Source organism: Physella acuta, unplaced genomic scaffold (genome assembly GCF_028476545.2).
Source record: "Physella acuta isolate Inbredline_101_S28 unplaced genomic scaffold, ASM2847654v3 ptg001834l, whole genome shotgun sequence".
Classification (NCBI taxonomy): domain Eukaryota; kingdom Metazoa; phylum Mollusca; class Gastropoda; family Physidae; genus Physella; species Physella acuta.
Window position 1 is genome coordinate 1 of NW_026733343.1, and position 15,946 is coordinate 15,946.

The window sequence follows — 15,946 nt, forward strand, 5'->3', positions numbered from 1 at the left end:
TTAATTTTGTTTTGTTTTTAATTTGAATCAATAACACCACCAATTCTCTTATATAAAATTATTTTTCCACAGCTTTTGTGGCCTTCTATTCATCATTTGGTGCCTGTATGTTCCAGATGCAAGTCCCCTCCTTAAGTCTACCACTTGTTTTAGCCACTCCTGCTGCCATTCTGATTTTCTGTTTTGATTACCAGTTTTCATTTCTTGAAGGATATAACAAAGTAGTCAGTTGTTCCTTATAGAAATAATACACCTCTTAACTTCACTGAGATTGATCCTGTACTGGAGTCCTTTGGAAATAATTATAAAGACATTCTGTTTGGAGTTGGTTGGTGGATTTCCTTTGTAATTTTGTCAAGATACATTTGGAGAGCACAGACAGATAGAACAGCCAATATGGAAAGGTAGTTTTCATGCTTCTAAGCATTTCTTTCCTAGTAATATCTATATGCCTTGTCTGTCTGTCTGCATGTCTGTCTTTGTCCATCTGTCCTCCATCTGTCTGCTTATATATATATATATATATATATATATATATATATATATATATATATATATATATATATATATATATATATATATATATATGTATAAAAGCACTTATTAAATCAAGTTCTGCTTTGGTATTTTAATATTAATGTTATGTAGGCCTACAAATAAATCTTAATTAATTTTAAATTATTGCACTTATAAATTCAGTAATAAACTTTTGAATTACAAATTATTATTCCCAATAATTTTTTTAAGGATAGTCATGAAATTAACAATTCAAGATTACGGCTGCCAAGCATGTATTTTGACAGTACAGGCATAAATCTGTTATTTCAGACTGTTCTTAAGTCCTACATACTGTGCTGTACTGAGCACTGAGTCTATAATGTTAAACAGAAGAAGGCATCCATGCAAAGTAGTCCCTGATCATAAACTTAATGCGGAGGGACAGATATCAGACAAGTATTACAAGGTAGATGTGGTTGTTTTTTAAAAAGTACTTATAGGCAGGTGTAAAATTAGTTGATAGAAGAATTATTTGTCTGAATATTAAAATGTCAAACTGTAGTTGTGAAGACAAAATAATGCTAGTTGTAGTTAAGGTGTTGAGTTTAGTCAATGTTATCTAGCTGCCTTGCAGTTTTAAGTGTTATACTTTTGGATTTTGAAGACATTGAAGCTGAATCATCAGAACAAAATTTCCTTCTGATTTACTTAAATGTAATCCACAAATGATGTCATACACCTAGGGGAAAGGTTTTAATCACAACAAATGGCTTTGTGGAGCAGGGAGAGGGTTAAGAAATTTAACTGAGTAGGCCTATATTGGTAATAGTGGAAAAATAAAACTTGATGAAAAATATTTTCAGTTTAGCTAGAATTATGGATATGTGTGTGAAAGGTCTTTTGGAAGGTCTTTTGGGCTAAATTTGGCAACATTAGCATGACATTTTTTATGGACAACACCGAATAAGGACATGTGTTGGGAATCATAAAGGACCTGCTTGATAGAATTTAAATAACTATCTCTACCAGATCAAAACCAAACTCTAAAACCCTCTCTATGAAAGACGAAAGTTTAATGACAATCTCTACCAGATCAAAACCAAACTCTAAAACTCTATCTATGAATGACAAAAGTTTAATGATAATCTCTACCAGATCAAAACCAAACTCTAAAACCCTCTCTATGAAAGACGAAAGTTTAATGATAATCTCTACCAGATCAAAGCCATTACAAACTCTAAAACTCTATCTATGAATGACAAAAGTTTAATGACAATCTCTACCAGATCAAAACCAAACTCTAAAACCCTCTCTATGAAAGACGAAAGTTTAATGACAATCTCTACCAGATCAAAACCAAACTCTAAAACTCTATCTATGAATGACAAAAGTTTAATGATAATCTCTACCAGATCAAAACCAAACTCTAAAACCCTCTCTATGAAAGACGAAAGTTTAATGATAATCTCTACCAGATCAAAGCCATTACAAACTCTAAAACTCTATCTATGAATGACAAAAGTTTAATGACAATCTCTACCAGATCAAAACCAAACTCTAAAACCCTCTCTATGAAAGACGAAAGTTTAATGACAATCTCTACCAGATCAAAACCATTACAAACTCTAAAACCCTACCTATGAATGACAAAAGTTTAAATATAATTTCTACCAAATCAAAACCATTACAAACTCTAAAACCCTATCTATGAATGACAAAAGTTAAATGACAATTTTCCAGATCAAAATTATTACAAACCGTACCATTGACGATGACGACGATGAGATGTTGGATGGCGACACAGCAGATTTGCCTACAGAGGAAAATGTTGAGTTAGGTCCAGCAGAGCCAGTTGAGGGTGACAAGTCTAGTAATCCCTACACCCCCATGCTGTACGCCTGCGCTACAATGTGGCACGAGACACGCACAGAAATGGTTCAGCTTCTCAAGTCCATTCACAGGTATGGAAGCATAAGGAGTATTTTTACACATTTATATAAAAAAAAGTATACTTTCACACCACAGTTTCTCTGCTTCTCTGATCTCGGCATTATGTTCGGCTTAGAGTAATTTAACTGACAAGTAAGGTACCAATTAAAGCTGAGTAGGCTCAGAAATGAACCAAACGAGAATTATGGGTTAGTAATTCTACACTCAACCAACTATTTCTTAATTCTATCTATAATTTAAATAAGCAGACACACTCAATGTGAGAATCAAGAAATATTAACTGTAACTAGTTTCATATTTAAGAAGTTTAATGAATGAGATAGCCTTATAAAAAATCTGCATATCATTAAAGGTAAAGACAGTACAAAATTTTGTCATACACTTAATTTAAAAATTGTAAGTTAATTTATCTGATTGAAATGTATTTATTATTCTATGAAATAACTACATCTATTTTCTTGAACATTATTTAAAATGTAGATAACTGTTCTATTTAGGCTAGACAGAGACCAGTACATCAGGAAAATAGCCAATGACAATGTAGGAGGATATGATCCAGAACTCTACAACTTTGAAGGTTACTTTAAATTAAATTATCCAAATTTAACAGTATTAAATCAATCCACTTATATCAAGATTTAAATAAATCCTATTGTGTGTATCAATTTGGCAATATGCAAAAAATTAAAGATTTAAAATTATAAAATTATAAATTCATAATTATAAAAAATAATTGTTTTATTATTAATCCCTATTCAATGAATTTTGTTTTTATTCAACTGTTTGACAAATATTTTCTGCTTCTATGTATTTAATTTAGGCCTAAATAAATTTTCTGTTCCAATCATGTAATTGTACAACTGATTATTATTGAACTACTGTACTGTAAAATTTTAATGAGAAATTGTGCAATCATTATTTAGGTTAATTCAGAGCTGTTGTGCTAATTTGTTTTTGTTCATCAGCTCACATTTTTTTTGATGATGCTATGGAACTGGATGATGATGATGAGAGAGTTCCAAACCGCTGGGTCAAAGACCTGGTAGCATCTATGGACGTAGCCTGCAGGTACATTAGACTAGAAAATTGTGGACTGGAAAACTCTAAACATTTTTTAAATAGTTATTTTTATAAATTTGAAAAAAATATAATAATTTAAAAAAGAATTTTTTTTTACAATAATATTAAAGTGTATTCTGTAAAATAATATTTTTTTAAAGTGTATTCTGGTAAATATTATTTTTAATTTTTGATGGTCTGTATTTCAAACCCATAGAGTATTTGTGATTTAACTTTATAAAAACTAGACACTTTTAAAAAAATGTAATTTTAAAATTATTTTTATTGGACAGTTCTGTTCACAACAAGCCAATGAAAGTTCATGCTCCTATTAAAGTCCCCACTCCCTATGGTGGACAACTCATCTGGCAAATGCCGGGAGAAAACCTGCTGTTTGTTCACATGAAAGACATGAGTAAAATCAGGAACAGGAAGAGATGGTCACAGGTAAGACAATGTGCCTGTTAAGTTTTTTTTTATAATCATATGTGATTTTTTACTGCTAGTAAGACAGGGTAGTTATTTATTAATTTTTGAAAAATAAACTAAAATAACTAAAGATTTAAATAAAAAGAAAACTTATGATATTTTAAACACTTTAAGCATTATTTGAATATGGCTGATAAATTTGAATCTAGTGTCTTCAGTAACTATAAGCTTTCCACCGTACTGAATTTGTTTGTAGGTGATGTATATGTACTATCTGCTGGGCTTCAGACACATAATGACGTGCAAGAATGAAATGGTTGAAGAAATGATGAAATTGAGAGAAAAACGTGGCCAGTTTGGCCTTACAATCCAGCAGATAAATCATTTGCTGGGAGAAAATGCTACTGCAAGGGTAGGCATCAACAGGCCACTTATAGATAGGCTAGATCTATTTCATTTTATAAATGATGACAATAGGTAACCAGACACTTACAAAAACTATTGTGTTGACAATAACCCTAGTAAAATTTTTGACAACAACAGCAGGTTCAAATGTTCTAGTTAATCATTATATCCTGTACATATTAAAACAAAATAAGACTCTTGTTTAAACAACAATAGAGTAAGAATTATCTCATAAAATGATATTAGGAAAAATGTTTTCAACAAATACCCCAAAAGAAAATGCAAATCCGTCCATCCACATTTTTTGTGTCACATTTTTTCTTCTTCATTATTTAAAAATGTTTAATTGCAAATTAACTAGCATACACAGTTTAGAAAAGCTTAGTATTATGTAATTTCTTGTATTTTTAACATTTTATTAAGGCTGCATAGATACAACATACAAAATTACTTTATGTAAAAAGTGTTAAACTGATACACTGTGAATTTAATATATTTACTTTGTATTTACTTTGTATTGAGGCATGTTACCCACAATCTACCTCTAAAAGATTATTGGATAGCGTTTCATACCATTAGTCTAAACGTCTGTTGATCAAAATCTCATCAGCTTTTGTTTGAATCCACAGGCCAGCAACACCCGTTTGATACCATTAGTCTAAACGTCTGTTAAAAAATCTCATCAGCTTTTGTTTGAATCCACATGCCAACATCACTTGTTTGATACCATTAGTCTAAACGTCTGTTGATCAAAATCTCATCAGCTTTTGTTTGAATCCACAGGCCAGCAACACCCGTTTGATACCATTAGTCTAAACGTCTGTTAAAAAATGTCATCAGCTTTTGTTTGAATCCACAGGCCAACAACACTCGTTTGATACCATTAGTCTAAACGTCTGTTGATCAAAATCTGAGCAGCTTTTGTTTGAATCCACATGCCAACAACACTTGTTTGATACCATTAGTCTAAACGTCTGTTAAAAAATCTCATCCGCTTTTGTTTGAATCCACATGCCAACAACACTTGTTTGATACCATTAGTCTAAACGTCTGTTTAAAAATGTCAGCAGCTTTTGTTTGAATCCACATGCCAACAACACTTGTTTGATACCATTAGTCTAAACGTCTGTTTAAAAATGTCAGCAGCTTTTGTTTGAATCCACATGCCAACAACACTTGTTTGATACCATTAGTCTAAACGTCTGTTTAAAAATGTCAGCAGCTTTTGTTTGAATCCACAGGCCAACAACACCTTCCTGCTGGCACTGGATGGTGACACAGATTTCTATCCAGGGTCCATCAAAATTTTACTCGACCGCATGAGAGATGAAAATGTTGGCGCAGCCTGTGGAAGGATTCATCCCATTGGCAGTGGTAAGGCAGCTCATTATTAAAGCATATTAAATCAAGATCTTTATTTATACTGCCATAGTTTATGTAGGATACTTAGACAGATCTTCACTGATATTTTTTCATAGCTAAGTTGAATAAAATCATAGAAGTATTTGATTATGTGCATTAGTTTCAAAATATTTAAATTTTTATTGTCATAAAACTGCAATTTTACTTTTAAAATAGTTATGTCATATACACAAATAAATATGTATATACACGTTTATATGACAATTTTGAATGTTTATGTCAAACAAATATATATAAAGATGCTCGTAAATACATATTTATATACACTTTATTAATTTTATTTATTTCTTTACATCAATATGCAAACATGAGTGCTATCTCAATCAACTTTTCTTAGGCCCTATGGTGTGGTATCAGAAGTTTGAGTACGCTCTTGGCCACTGGTTACAGAAAGCAGCAGAGCATGTGTTTGGTTGTGTTCTGTGCAGTCCTGGTTGTTTCAGGTTGGTTTGAGTTTTGTAGTCTTTCATAAACCTACTCAACCTGAATAATATAGTTACATGCCAGTTCCAAATAATCAAAGTGTTTAAGTTATTTTTGCAAAATTTAGTCTAAAAAGTTTAAAGCAAAGCTATGTTTGTTTTATTATGAATGATTGTAATTTTATAAAAATGTAGTCATATTATAACTTTAAAAATTATTATCTTTTTTTAATATAAACTGAAATCTGTTTTTAGAAATTTTAAAATTGTATTTTACATTTTCTCTCAAACAAAAATTTACAAAAAAAAATACCAGAAAAAGTAACAAATGCAGCAGAACATGCTCTCCCTCATGCACAATTTCTTTTCTCCAGCTTGTTCAGAGCAGCGGCTCTGATGGACACCAATGTGATGAAGAGATACACAACAGAACCCACTGAGCCCACACACCATCTTCAGTATGACCAAGGTAACTTTCAATCATTTCCATTATCTGTTCCATCCGGTATTGATCCTGATTAAGGGGATATGCGCGGAAAAAAATCACAAAATTTCTTGTTTTCCGTCATGATGGGTTTCTTGCACTTTTGGATACTTTGTCCATTTTTGTATAAAGAAAATAATAACTTGAAAGAGAAAAAAAATATTTTATGTGTTTGCATTACGATTTTTATGACCCTATTAATAAAAAATAATCAATTTTTCCCAATCTTACAAGCTCTCTATGAAAAGTTTTTATATCCGTTATTATATTGAATTTGACATCATTGGAAAGCTGGATTTCTCATGTATTTAATAAACTTAATTTCCTACATCTCAGAAACACCCAACGCTTACAATCGGCTTTGCAGTTTACACAGATATGGTACTTTCCTGACCTAGTTTTCCTTACTTTTGGCGGTTTTTCTCAGTTCGCAGGTTTTTAACACTAAAAAGCCTACTACTTTTTTTATTTATTAAACAATGTCAACCACATTTTCAGTAAATGTTCTTGATGCAAAAATACAACTTTTGTCATGAGGGAATTGTGATTGCTTTCATACAAAAAAAGTATTTGGTAATTAATATGCACATTTTGAAACTTTTGAATACTAAAAAGGGTAAGATTTTTTAGACATTGTAAAATTCTTACTAGTCATTATTTCAAATAGTTGTCGTGACAAAAGTTTTAATATATACTGAAATATAAGCAGTTTGAATTTGATTGCTAAAGGTGCATAAATAAAAAAGCCTTAGTATTTTTAAAAGTAACGAAAAATTCAAAATGGCGGAGGTTTTTTGGGTTTCCATGACAAACAAAATTGTTTTCGACCCGTTTTTTTGCTGTTTAATACTTGGTTTTATATGCCAAATATGATAAAAGTATTCAAAAGGCTTTAGATCTTAAACTGAAAAAAAATAGAAAAAAACATAGCATATCCCCTTAAAGTGTTTTTTTTACTGCTGGACTTACAACACTATTCTGAAGTAACAGAAACAGGTGAACTCTACTTCACATGTACTATGGTCTGTGATGCTCTAAAGTGTATTCAAGAGAAACTTTTATTGTTAGGACTCTGGTCCTAGCACTGGTAGTAGATTTTTTTTTATTTCTGTGGCCTCAGCTTGTAAAGGATCACATGATCATCACCAAGCCCAGACTACCTAGTATTTACACCCAGCTTAATATTTTGCTCTACATTCCACACTATCATTAACTCTGTTTTGTAACTAAACCCCCTTCATCCAAACCTAGGTGAGGATCAGACTACCTATACTTTGGGGTCATCCATAAATAACATCACGCTTTTTTGATGATTTTTACCTCCCCCCCTCCCCTCCGTCACATATTGTCACGAAAAGCCAGACCCCCCCCCTAAAATGACGTCACACCTCAGCCTACAACCCCCCCCCCCCCCCCCTCAAAATTGCAGTTGAATTCTTTTTAAAACATCGATATTTTTCCCAAATCTTGTCTGAACTCTGTCAAAATAGAGTATTTCAATCAATTCCTATTACAATTTATTAAAACAGTTTTCTAAAATGCAAAATAACGTCTAAAATTTGTTTTCTAACATTGCTTTTTTATAATGCAAAAGTGTGACGTCGCACCATCTGACCCCCCCCCCCCCCTTCCCCTCATCACACACCGTCACAAAATTACGGACCCCCCCCTCCCCCCTACGAGTGTGACGTCATTTATGGATGACCCATTTACACCTAGCTCTATTTATCTTATTATTAGGTGAGGATCGCTGGCTGTGTACTCTAATGCTGCAGCAAGGATATAAAATTGAATACGCTGCAGCAGCTGATGCCTGGACCTTCGCCCCTGAAGGATTCTTTGAATTCTTCAACCAAAGGCGCCGTTGGATGCCCTCAACAATTGCCAATATATTAGATCTACTTGGCTCCTCCCAGCTCACAAGGAAGAAAAATTCTAACATCAGCATGCTGTACATACTGTACCAGTGGTTGCTTATGCTGATGACAATACTGGGCCCAGGCACAATCCTAATGATGATTGCAGGTAGGTTAACTCTTATTACTTCTATAACAGTTTTAGTGGAGGAAAGGTTAACTCAATTTTCTTTTATAACAGTGTCGCTGGGGTAAATTTTAACTTCTTCTAAAAGAATGCCAATGTGACAAAAAGAATACAAACATTGATAGTTTGTGGAGCAAAATCATGCTTTTGAACCAATTGAGCTAATTTTAATATAATATTTATATTAAAATTAGCTCAATTGGTTTAAAAGCAGTATTAATAATCTAATTCAAGTGGCTTAAAGCTGAATATTTTAAACTTATTCAGACAATACAAACAGATAAAACATTTCCTTCCTGTGTAGAACAGTGACTACTCTTTCATGCTGTTGTCTACCACTTCGAAATTTAATATTTAAATTCATTTTTTAGATTGTATGAAAAATCTAATAATTTTTTTTCTGCTATCCAACAGGTGCAATAAAATTAGTGTTCAAACTAGATCTGGTGGGATCCTATGTCTTTGCCGTAGTCCCAGCAGCCATTTACATCATAGGCTGTTTTTGGCTGAAGTCTCAGCACCAACTGATATTTGCTGCGGTACTCAGCATTTTTTACACCTTCATTATGATGATAGTCCTTGTGGGGACGATCCAAACAGCATCACAGGAGAATGTCTTTCACCCCAGTGTCATAGTCATAGTCATGCTGACTGGGATTTTTATCATAGCTGGAATCTGCCATCCTCAGGTACATAGTTGACAAATTCTTACATGAATTTCAAAAATAAATTGGCTAAAACCAAAACAATTTTTTAAAATTTAAAAACATTATTTTTTTTGTTCAAGTTTTATTTTACAAAACGAAGTTTTTAACAATATTATTCTAATTAAATTTTACAAGACAGAGTTTTTAACAAATTATCTTTTAAAACCCAAAAATATTATTATACATTTTCTACCTAATGACTGCGTTTCCAAGATGCAAAATAAAATTAAAATAGTTTTACATGCATAATTTCAAGTTGTACTTATTATCAGAGAATATTCATTACTCTCTATGATCAACTTTATTCTCTCCAGACAGAACAACTTAGTATTAAACTTAACTTTCAGTTAATAACTTATTAATTACTTGTTAATATTTGACAGGAAATTGGATGCCTAGTTCACGGAGTACTCTACCTCCTAACAATCCCATCTGGTTATCTGCTCCTTGTTATCTATTCAATTATCAACCTCAACGATGTCTCATGGGGGACCAGAGAGGTGCCCACTAAAGCTCAAAGATTGGAGATGGAACAAAAAAGGAAAGAAAAAGAAGAAGAAAAAAAGAAACAGAAAAAAGGATTTTTTGCTAGGATGTTTAATAGAGGCGAAGGTTACTAGAAAGTTTTCTGAATTTTACTTTACTTAGCTTGGCAGATATTAATGTCACATATTATATGGTCCAATTACCATTTTTAAGATTTTTATGTAGCCTGCTCATTGTCTCAACTTAACACTTTACAATAGGCTTAGTTTATTTATCCGTTCCACATATTTTAAAGATCAAACTATAGGGCCTAATGTTTTTTAGTTAAATAAACTAATCTAAAAGTGACAAGTGACACATTAGCAGTTGTTATGTTCTTGTAAATAGTTTAGATGGTTAAATATTTAATCTAATTTGCTCATTTATTCTAGAACATATCAGAGAACTGACCAGCTTGGTTAAGACGCTGATACCCCAGAAAAACAACCAAGCAGCTGTTCTAGTCTCTGATGAACAGACAGACAACAAGGTCATTGAACTTCTGGCTAAAATTGAGAGTAATCTTGGTGTAAGTATTTAATGAATGCATTATTTTTTATCATTACAAATTTGCAACTGCGTAGGTATCATTTAATTGATGAAATGGAAATAGATGTTAACTTCTGTTCAGCAGCATAAATTTGTCTATGACAAGTTTTGGTACCACTGATAGGCAGTGGGGGGGGGGGGGGAGGGCACAGGGTTATGTGCTTCTAATTAAAGGGCAGAAGTGACTCAGTGACACCTCTTTCTGTTGCCAATATATGATGAAGATTAGATATTAGTTAAACAGTGACACACTGTCAGCCTTACAGGCAGTTAAACTAATTTGTCATCTGACAATTATTTTAAAATTTTTTACTTCATTTAAACGTTGCATATTTTTCTACATTTTTAGATAATGCACTATACTTTTCAGCATTTAAATCTTGCATTTCTTTCTTCCATGTAAATGATGCACATTTCTTTTAATCATTTCAATGCTGATTTGTTGTCACCAGCGCTTGCTCCAAGATGGAGGCAATAGAGAAACAGGAACATCTACTCTGCAGCAAATCATCGTTGAGCAGCCACAGCTTGGGAAGTCGCAAAAACCTTCATTGCAGTCACAAGATGGAAAGTCACAAAAACCATCACCAGTCATTGAACAGGTGAGTGAATAAATGCTCTTTGCTAATCTCATTGGTAATGTTGTATAATAAAACAGTGATTAAGAAAATCTATTTGAGAAAAAGAAAGCTGCATAACAGTATAAGACTCAGTTTCATCATGTAGGTATCATCATAGGCTCTTGATAAGCTTTGTTGTTGGATGTTAAGTAGATGGTTGTGAAGCTAAATAAAACTTCATAATTTCTTTTGCATTTGATATAAATATTGTTGCCATTCAAATTCCAAACCAACCAAAATATTATAAAGGAACAATTGACAGGAGATATGAAACAATAACTAAACCCTGTGCATTGCTCTGTTGTTGTTTTTTTTAAAAATATAGTTGGCATATTTTTGTATTTAACATTTTGAGTTTATTAAATTATTTGATCAAAGAAATTTCAATTTTTTTTAGCCCACTAAAACAACCCCAGCTCCCAAAAACAAAAAAGCAAAAAAGAAAAAAATAAGAAATGAACTGAAGAATCCATTTTGGGCTGAAGACAAAGGATTAGGAGATGGGCCAACTATAGAAGTAAGTTTATTTAATCATTCTAATTTTAATACATTTTTGATAAAACTAAAACCTAAGAACAATTAAAAGTTTAATAAGGATACTGAAAGAGGCCATATCAATCTTCAGTTGTTTTTGTGACTTTTTTCAAAAACATTTTTATTTGCATCACTTCTTAGGGCAATGAAAAGGAAATGGAATTTTGGCGAGGGTTTGTCGACAAGTATCTGCTCCCCATCAAACCAACGGCAGATGAAAGGGTTAGTTACCTGTTTATATAATACAAGCACTAACAGCATGTAATAAAGTCAAATTTTAAAATTACCATTATCTTTAAAAGAATTGTGATAATTTTTAAATTAGTTCTTGATCTCACAAACCTTTTAATGCAACATTAATTTGTGCAGAAAAAAATAGCAGATGGATTAAGGGACTTGAGGAATTCTTCAGCTTTTGGGTTAATCATCCTGAACTTGCTGTGGATGGCTCTCAACTTTATGTTCCAGTACACACAGGCTGCCCGCATCGCTTTCAAATATGATTTTGAGGCAAAGAAATATGAATTTGAGGTAATTTTATTGAGAATTTCAAGTGCTATATATGTAAGAAAAAATAGCTTTTATTCCATGACAGTGTCTATTATGATAATAGCCTCCAATTTAGGCACATATAATATTCTAACACCCACATCTAACTTTATTCATTCAACTTATTTCTTTAATTAATTATAATTGTTGAGCATTTTCAGATCAGATTATTATATGCGTCCATGTGTATTTGTGTATGTATGTTTGTGTATTTATGTATTTGTGTACTTGTATTTATATGTTGTATGTATTAATGTGTGGCTATAGCCAGAAAAAAACGTCAGACTTATTAATGAAGAATCTTATTTCTTAAGTGTCTCATTGCAAACCAAGAAACTATTTTTTAAGATTTATATATTTATTAGGAAAGTGTTCTTGGATTTGGGTTTGTTGGTCTCCTTTTGTTGCTGCTTCTGCTGCAAATGGTTGGAATGCTAATTCACCGCATGGGAACTCTTCAGCATCTTTTGGCTATAACTGAAATTATTGTGAGGTGAGTTCAGAAAAATTTCAATTTAAAAAATTCATTAACCAAAAAAAATGGGACAAAAGTGGAGATAATGTATGACAAAATTTTTCCTCACAATAAGACTATATTATTTTTACTTCTGTAATACCATTTAAAAAAAAAAAAAATCATTTAAGAACGTTTGCGTTCATTTAAAATTTTAATTGTATTGAATTTCCCTAGCCTCAAATGATACCAAATTATCTACATTTATTGTAAATGTATTACTTGCATTAATTTTATTTTCATAATATAGATCTGCATCACTATGATAATCATTCAATTGTGTTATATTATTATAATATATATTTAATTAATTAATTAAATAATAATTTTAAAACAGAAACCAAAAGAGTAGCATCGCAAATGAAAAACTTGAAAGAGAAGCTGCCATTAGGCACATCAAGGAGGTTTTAAAAATTCCTGTAACTGGTGATCAAGGTACAACAACTGAACCTCCTATCATTGCACCAAAGGGCAATAACTTTGGAAAATCTGTTTGGGCTTTCTCTGATCGAGGTGCATCTAGAGGTAGGAAATTAGAATGTGAAGAAATAATTTTAATGTCTTGTAAAATAATTATGTTGTGGTTTTTTTTTTTTTGCTGTAAAATACTGCACACAATACGTTATGTTTTTGCTCTAAATAATTTTGTAATTTAATGAAATCAAACAAAATTTTTAATGGATTTTTTTTCCATTTTTTTTTAGGCACTCACAATAATGAGCATATTAGAGAAACACTAAGAAAGACAATTAAAAATATGGGGCCTATTTTTGATGCTCAGAGATCCAATGGCCCTCTTGATAGGAGAACACTACAAACATTGAACAGTGTTAGACAGAGACTGAATGGTAGTTCTCTCGGCGGGATGTAAGTACCGCAGTCTAAGTTCTCTTTTTTTTTCTGGCCAGTGTTTATTATATTTTTTAAAACGCTTGCTGTTTGATACAAAATATATTATTACAATAATAATTATATACTTCAAATCTGAAACAATTTAAAAACCTAATTTTTAAAAATTGACTCAGAAAAGTTGTATTTTTTTATGTCATTTTAATCTTAGTAAATGAATTTTTTTTATGAACACTGAACACATTTTATACTTTACAATTTTCTATTTCCAACATAAAGCGCACCTAATTTAGGTATGTCAGTTCGACCTAAGCTTCCACCTCGAGGCAGATCTCAAACTGCTAAGGTTGTCCAATCCGGCTTTGGGTTTACAACCAAAGAGCTGCGAGACTTAAATATCATGGAGCCGGATTATGACACAGATTCCGATTTGCAAGGGGGGGCCATGGCCCGGACTCTATACCACAGATCAAAGTTGATCAATGCGGCAACCAGTTCTATGGAGAATGGGACCCCTGCTTTTAACAGCAATGATGTCCCAGTGAGGAGACAAGTTTCATTCTCAAGACACCGTCAGTTTCAGAGTGAAAGATTTGAACGTTTGTAAGTTTTAAAGTGCAAGTTTATGAAGAGAATTTTGTAACGTTTTTTAAAAAATGACATTCTATCATTCAATCTATGATTTCAAGTCCAAGCTCCAGAAATCGTTACATTGCCAAAAAAAAAAGAATCAAAATTACTTCATATTTATGATTGTAAATGTAAGTGTGAGAGTTTAAGATTTAATCATATGTGGGTATTAAAGGGCTAGATTTCTTTATTTGTAAAACAAAACAAATCCAATAGAAAATGATGTGATTATTTATGTGTAATTTAATTTCATTCCTTAAAATTTTTCATTCCAATTATTATAACAAATTTATTATGTTCTATACACCATGACATTATGCTATTTATACTCTCATTCAAGCTTTCTTGATTGTTCTTAAAATGCCTGACTTACTTCATATATTGATTTTAAAATTAAAAGTCACCATTTCTGCCATGTCATAATATTTATACTCACACATACTATACTTTTTTTTATCAAACATGTTGGCTTGATTAATAACTTGTTAATTGTTAAATTAAAACAAGGGAAAAAAACTGTGATTTTTTAATTTCTATTTATTTAAAACTTTGATGTCAGATTTTTACAATCGTGTTATTATGCATTATCAATATATGTTATATAATAATAATTTATTGAATAATCCTTTTAATGAATACTTGTACTTACTTAAATTTGGTCATAAGTTTTAATGTAAAATATTTTTTTAAACTGAGCAAATAAAATCATAACCCATTCAGCAAACATGTTGCAAACATTGAGAGAAAAACAAAGTTTCAACCTATAGATAAATTATTCAAGAAATGTAACTCATAAATTTTGTTTAATTTACACACATTAATGAAGTTTACTTTCTACAAAAATAGTACATTAATTCCACTAGTTATTTAATTTTGCAAATCCCTAAATCAATGCATTTGTATGTTAATTACATTTTGAAACAACCATAAAGGCTTTCATCTTTCTCCTTTTTTTTCTCCAAAGTTGTTTTCTCATACCAGTGAGGTTATTTTTGGAATTGCAAATTTAAATAAGAAAATTTACAATTTTTTAAATTGTATTTTCTCTGTAAAAAAATATAAAATGGTGTTAAAATATTATATATGACATATTTAAATTTCATTTTTAAAATGTTTGTTGGAGTATATTGTTATCATGTTGGCTTTTATTCCATGACACCTGTCAATAATGATGATAGCCTCCCTGTGAGGAAAATATGCCTGAGTAGACACGCTAACTCCCTCATCTAACTTTCAATCAACTGTTTTCAATAATCAATTTTGTTTTGTTGTGCATCTTAAGGTTAGATAAATATAAATTAAGTTTTAGAACATTTAACATTAACAATTACTGGTATTGTAACAGTTATCAAGTAATGGTGTTTTTAAATAGGCCTTCTTCTCACAGTTAGTGAAAGGCATAAACAAATTTCACAGGCGTGTATTAAGTCTGTTTTAACTACATTTATGGCTTATCAGGGTTTTCATAGCACTTATTGTTAAACCAGTCTACCTAAACCTAGGTTTATAAAGATAATATTTGTATATAATTTACTATATTTCACCAGTCAATTTTAGTCATACAACAATAATGTTTGTTGATGTATACTTTTGTTCTTTCCATTTCATGACCAGCACTATGAAAGATTGGAGATTTATTTGATTATATCACACCATGAATGTCTTGATTGTTCGTGAACCTGGTGCTATATCTGAGATTCATCCTTGTGCCATTTTTTGCATTTCCATTATGTTATTCTTGATACTTTTCATCTAAT

General features: G+C 31.4%; 1 protein-coding gene across 1 annotated transcript; it reads left to right on the top strand.

Annotated features, from left to right (window-relative positions):
* Positions 1 to 342: 342 nt before the first annotated feature.
* LOC131930739 (uncharacterized) lies at positions 343 to 15,633 on the top strand (the record flags this gene model as incomplete). The annotated part of the gene is given in 22 exon segments (XM_059287339.1): positions 343 to 404; positions 829 to 964; positions 2,239 to 2,459; positions 2,946 to 3,025; positions 3,414 to 3,516; positions 3,801 to 3,954; positions 4,193 to 4,348; positions 5,583 to 5,715; positions 6,101 to 6,206; positions 6,560 to 6,654; positions 8,410 to 8,694; positions 9,127 to 9,401; positions 9,803 to 10,031; positions 10,337 to 10,473; positions 10,946 to 11,095; positions 11,511 to 11,630; positions 11,789 to 11,869; positions 12,017 to 12,178; positions 12,562 to 12,689; positions 13,048 to 13,235; positions 13,415 to 13,577; positions 13,839 to 15,633. Coding segments are annotated over 22 exon segments (3,492 nt in total), but the record flags the coding sequence as incomplete, so codon positions are not given.
* Between the last annotated feature and the right edge of the window lie 313 nt (positions 15,634 to 15,946).